At 66.3% G+C, this 5,985-nt stretch overlaps 1 protein-coding gene across 1 annotated transcript; it reads left to right on the top strand.

Moving 5' to 3' along the window:
* The first annotated feature begins 879 nt into the window (after nt 1-879).
* On the top strand, nt 880-5,217 carry TARBP2 (TAR (HIV-1) RNA binding protein 2). The gene is given in 7 exon segments (XM_010565075.1): nt 880-1,058; nt 1,649-1,824; nt 2,654-2,710; nt 3,345-3,462; nt 3,570-3,697; nt 4,432-4,621; nt 4,773-5,217. Coding segments are annotated over 7 exon segments (987 nt in total). The 5' UTR covers nt 880-898; the 3' UTR covers nt 4,931-5,217.
* Nucleotides 5,218-5,985: the final 768 nt, after the last annotated feature.

Below are 5,985 nucleotides of genomic sequence, written 5' to 3'. Positions count from 1 at the left end.
AACCGGGATTATCCTTCTCCTGACGGAGAGAGGGAGGTTGAGGCCTACCGGTAGGCCCCTGGGGTTGTCCCTCGGTTACCGGGGTCTGCGGGACCGGGGTCTACGCTGCGTGTGTGTGTGTGTGTGGGGCTACAGGCCTGTCCCCGTGCTCTGTGGCGGTGTCACCCGTGTCGCCACGGCGTGTGGTGGCTCCGTCCCTGTCCCCGTGTCCCCACGGCGTGTGGCCGGCACCAGCCCCCTCTTCCCCTTGTCCCCCACGCTACCCGGGGGCTCCATCCCTGTCCCCGTGTCCCCCGTGCCACGTGGTGAATGCCAGCCCACCCTGCGTGGAGGCTTCGTCCCTCGTCCTCGTGTCCCTGCGCTGCTTGTCGGTGCCAGCCCTGTCCCCGTGTCCCTGTGCCAAGTGGCGATGCCACCCCTGTCCCCATGTCTCCACACACCAGTGCCACCTCTGTCCCTGTGTCCCCACACCGTGTGGTGATGCCACCCCTTTTCCCACACGCCCACACGCCGGTGACACCCCTGTCCCCCCATCCCCACTCTCCACGTCAATGCCATCCTCTCCCATTTTACCCCCCTCGCCGGTCCCCTCTGCCCCCTGCTCAGGCTGGTGACAGCTCTGTCCCCATGTCCCCATCCCATGTGGTAGTGCCACCCCTGTCCCCCTATCCCAATGCCATGTGGCGATGCCACCCCCATCCCCACCCCCCCACGCTACATGGCAGTGCCACCCCTGTCCCCGTGTCCCTGTGCTGCCTGGCAGTGCCACCCACGTCCCCACGCCACGTGGGCCGTGCCAGTCTCTCCCACCACCCCGCTCCCCCCCAGTCCGTACCCCCACCGGTCCCTTCTGACCCCTGCTTGGGCTGGTGACAGCCCTGTCCCCAGCCTGGAGCAGATGCTGGCCGCCAACCCCGGGAAGACGCCCATCAGCCTGCTGCAGGAATATGGCACTCGCATAGGCAAGACCCCCGGCTACGACCTCCTGAAGGCCGAGGGACAAGCCCATCAGCCCAACTTCACCTTCCGTGTCACCGTTGGGGACATCAGCTGCACCGGTGGGTCCCTGACACCCTCTGCTTCCAGGGTGTCCCCCTGCCTCACCTCCCTCACCCCCACGCCGGCAGGGGGTGAGGTGGGGGGACAGCCCAGAGAGGGTGACCTGGGGTGGATCTTGCTTGCCTGGGACGTGGAAGAGGGCGGACAGTGAGGATACGGGGATTGTCCCCAGGATGGTGGGGATGTGCTGGGGGATCCCTAAAAAAGTGGGTCCTGGTGGGGGATCCTCTGGGATCTGTAAAAAGCAGGGTCTGGTGGGGTATCACCTCGGACCCCCATGCTTGGGACACTCAGGGGTTCCCTGGGACCCCTATAAGTGGGTCCTGGTGGGGGATCGCTTGGGACCTCGATACCTGGGGATCCCCTGGGGCCTCAAAAAGTGGGTCCTGGTGAGGGATCACCCAGGACCCCAATGCCTGGGACACTCGGGGACCTCCTGGCACCCTGCTGCCGGGGTTATGGCAGAGGGATCCCCCAGGGCCCTGACCCCTGGGCTGTGGCAGCCGTAAGCACAGCCCGTGGTCTGCGAGGGGTCTGGGGGGGCCCCAGGCATCCCCCCCAACCCTCGCTCAGCCGGTGTCTCCCCCAGGGCAGGGGCCCAGCAAGAAGGCGGCGAAGCACAAAGCGGCCGAGGTGGCCCTGAAGCTGCTCAAAGGGGGGGACATGCTGGAGCCCACTGCCCCCGAGGAGCCCAGGTGAGGGGGGGACGGGATCCCCAGGGTGCTGGAGGATCAGGGTGGGGGTCAGGGTGCAGCGCAGGATGGGGTTGGAGGGAGCGGGGGGTGGTCTGGTGTGTGCTGGGTGCACAGGGGAGGGTGTTGAGTGTGTCCAGGAGGTGCTAGGGGAACTTTGGGGTGATGGGTGGGGGGTGCGCAGGTGGTCTGGGGGTACCCAGGGGGTTGGGAGTACCCCAGGGGTGCTGGGCACCCAGGCCTGGTGCGTTTGTGGGGGGCCTGCAGGGGCTTGAGGGTATCTAGGGGAGTTTGGGGGTACCCAGGGTGATTGGGGGTGCTGGAGGACTTGTGCATCCCAGGGGATTTGGGGGGTTTGGGCAGCTCAGTTGAATCTGGGGGGGCCGGGGTGGGGGTTGAGGTGGTGGGGGATTAGGGGTGTCTTAGGGGAGCCAAGAGACTTGGGGATGCCTGGGTGGGGGCTAGGAATACCAGGGGATCTGGGGTCCCAAGGGAATTGGGGGTGCCTGGCAGGATTTGGGGCACCCGAGGGTCTGGGGGTACCTGGGGCATCGGCAGGGAGAGAGGTTTGGGGGGGCCAGCTCGGGCGTTAACGTCTCACCTTTTATCCCCAAGCTCTCCTTTCCCCCCAGAGCCCCCGGTTGAGCTCGGCCCCGTGGCCACCCCCCCAGCACCCGCCGCGCCCCCACCCTCGCCCAGGTAATGGGGTGGGGGGCACCCAGGTGCCGGGCCTGGGCAGGGGGAGCACAGTGCCCCCCCAAAAGCTCAGCTCCCGGCACCCCGTTACACCTCCTTGCCTCCCCAACCTGGGGGTCCTGGCATGGGGGAGCTCAGAGCTGTCCCCACGTCGTGCCCCCCTCATGCCGTGCCCGTCTGCCCTACGCAGGGGCACCCCCCTGGAGATGAAGACGCCCGTGTCCCCCCCCCAGTCGGAGTGTAACCCCGTGGGGGCTCTGCAGGTGGGTGACACCACGGGCTGTGACAAGAGGAGATGTGCCCCTGCCGCCCCGACTTGGTGGCTGTCCCCGTTTTGGGGCTGACGAGCCTGTTTTGGGGATGGCCATCCCTATCCGGGGGGGCCATGCCCCTTTGGGGGTGACCTTACCCATTTTAGGGGTGGCGGTGATGTTTGGGGGTTTCCTCTCCCCAGCTGGGGGGTGCTCTTGCCCCTTTTGGGGACGGTTATCCCTGTTTTGGGGATGGTGGACCTATTCTGGGGACAGTTCTCCTTGTTTTGGGGTCAGTTCTCCCCATTTTGGGGATGTTTATCCCCATTTTGGGACTAGTTATCCCTGTTTTGGGGACAGTGGATGCATTTTGGGGACGGTTATCCCCATTTTGGGGACAGTTATCCCCATTTTGGGGACAGTTATCCCCATTTTGGGGACAGTGGACCCATTTTAGGGACTATTATCCCCATTTTGGGGACGGTTATTCCCATTTTGGAGGCAGTGGACCCATTTTGGGGCTGGGCCCACCTGTTTTGGGGATGGCAGCTCCTTTCTGGAGGCAGCTCTCCCCATTTCAGGGGGGGGGTCTGTGGCCCTGCCCTCCCCAGACCCCCCCATTTGTGTGTCATCCCCCCCCCGCCAGGAGCTGGTGGTGCAGAAGGGCTGGCGCCTGCCCGAGTACACGGTGACACAGGAGTCGGGGCCGGCGCATCGCAAGGAGTTCACGATGACCTGCCGCGTGGAGCGCTTCGTGGAGATCGGTACAGGGCCGGGGCAACCCCCCTCCACCCCCCCAACCCTGGGTACGTGTCGGGGGACACGACAGGGTGCCAGGCTCACCTCGGTGTCCCTTGTCCCCTCCCCGCAGGCAGCGGCACCTCCAAGAAGCTGGCGAAGCGCAACGCGGCTGCCAAGATGCTGGTGCGGATCCACAACGTCCCCATGGAGCCACGGGAGGGCAGCGAGGCCGAAGTGGAGGAGGACCAGTTCTCCATGGTACTGGCCAGTGAGGGGTTAATGGGGGACACGGGCACCCCGAGACCACCCCGGGGGGGCCAACGGGGGACACAGGCACCCCAAGATCACCCTGGGAGGTTAACAGGGGACATGGGCACCTCTGTACCCCCTATTTCAGGGCTTATGGACCCCCAATGATTAAAGTTGGGGGGGCAGTAGGGCAGGGGGACACTCAAGGGTGACCTGGGGGGGGGGCCCTCTGGATTTGGGGTCCCTGGCTGGGTGGGCTTGATCCCCATGGAAGGTGCTTGAATAGGGGGGGAGGTCCTGCAGTTCCTAGGTCCCCATGTCTCCCGAAGGGACACTGCGTGGGGGTCCCAACAGCCCCCACATTACTGGCATGGCCCTACATTGGGGGTCCCTGAGCCCCCTTGTCCCCAAAGGGGTCCCCATGTCTGGGGGTCCTGGCGGTGTCTGAGCCACTGTGTCCCCACATAGGGTCCCTATGGTTCCTGAGCCCCTGTACCTCAAGGGTGTCCCTGCACGGGGGTCCTGGTGGTCCCCGAACCCCCACGGGTGTCCCTGTGTTGGGGTCCCTGTAATTCCCAAGCCCCCATGTCCCCACGTGGGGGTCCAGAGGGTCCCTGAGCCCCCGTGTCCCTGCATGGGACTCTGGGTGGTCCCTGAGCCCCCACATCCCCGTGCAGGGGTCCAGAAGGTCCCCAAGCCCCAATGGGGGGTCGGGATGGTCCCCGAGCGCCCTGTCCCCACAGGCAGGCCCCAGGCTGGAGGGTCTGCGGGGCCGAGCGCCCGGCTGCACCTGGGACTCCCTACGGAATTCGGCGGGTGAGAAGATTGTGCAGCTGCGGAGTCACCCACTGGCACCCATGGGTGCGGGGGCCTGCGCCCTCCTGCAGGAGCTCTCCGAGGAGCAGAGCTTCGCCATCAGCTACCTTGACATCGGTGAGCATCCCCTCCTCTCTGGGCACCCCACCAAGACCCATGGGTGCCTCCGCCTGGGCTTGTGGGGGGGTGTTGTGGGTGGTTTGCGGGGGTGGGGTGGGGGGTTAGGGTGATGGTGGCCCGTCCCCATGTCCGTCTGTCCGTCCCCCAGATGCGTTGAGCCTCAGCGGGCTGCACCAGTGCCTGGTGGAGCTGTCGACGCAGCCGGCCACGGTGTGCCACGGCGCGGCCCCCTCCCGCGACGGTGCCCGCTCCCAGGCCGCCCGCAACGCCCTCCAGTACCTCCGCATCATGGCGGGGGGCAAGTGAGCCCCCCCCACTCCACCTACCCACTGACACCCGGACGGACCCACAGACACTCCGACAGACCCACAGATGGACCCCTGGACTCACTGACCAACACACGGACCTCGGGATGGATGCCTGGACCCACTGGTGGGCACCCAGACCCACCCACGGACACCCAGACAGACACCCAGCCCCACTGACACACCCTGTGGGCACCTGGACCTGCTGACAGACAGACGGACAGACATGTGGCCCCCCAGACGGAGCCCTCAGGGCCCGGGGGCACCCTCCGTCCTGGACCCCCCGGGAGCAAGGAGGGTCCCCAGGCGAGCCCCCGGGAATAAAGCTGGGGGGGTTTGTAAACTCCCCGCGTTGGTGTCTTTTTGGGGGGGCTGGGGGACATTTGGGGGGGGGGGGGGAGAAAGGGGGGAGGTCTCCCCCCGAGTCCTCCAGGGGCAAAACCAGAGCAAGTGTTCAGGGGTGAGTGGCAGCAGTTTATTGGGTGACGGATGAACCCACGGACAGACGGACTCAGGGACGGACTCACGGACGGCTTTCCAGACGGACAGCTCCAGGAACAGACAGAAGGATGGATGGACGCTCAGCGGCGGCGGCCGAAGCGCTGCGGCGTCGCCATGGTCCAGAACGGGGCGGCCGGAGGGTCCCAGCTGCGGGGGCTGAGCCGGGCCTGGGACCCCCCCTGCAGCCCCCGCCCGAACCTGCGGTGGGGACACTGCACCGCTGACACCCGCCAACCAGGACAGACGGACGGGGACGGACGGATGGATGGGGATGGACAGACAAGGGATGCACAGGCACAGATGGGGTCAGAGGGACAAAAGGGGACAGAGGGACAGAAGAGGATGGACAAACGGACAGGGCTGGGCACGATGGGGACAGACAGACAGAAGGGGATCAATGGAGCCAGCGGGACGGACAGACACAGATGGGAACAGACGGAATGAGGGACATGGCTGGGGACGGACGTACATGGACGGACGGACACCAACGGGCACCCCCATCCCGGCACTGGTCAGGCTGCCCCCCATCCCCTCTGGGTGCCCCCAAACCGCCCG

The sequence above is a fragment of the Haliaeetus leucocephalus genome, unplaced genomic scaffold, assembly GCF_000737465.1.
Source record: "Haliaeetus leucocephalus isolate CR32 unplaced genomic scaffold, Haliaeetus_leucocephalus-4.0 Scaffold186, whole genome shotgun sequence".
NCBI classification, from domain to species: Eukaryota; Metazoa; Chordata; class Aves; order Accipitriformes; family Accipitridae; genus Haliaeetus; species Haliaeetus leucocephalus.
This window is presented reverse-complemented; position numbering and strand designations above follow the sequence as displayed.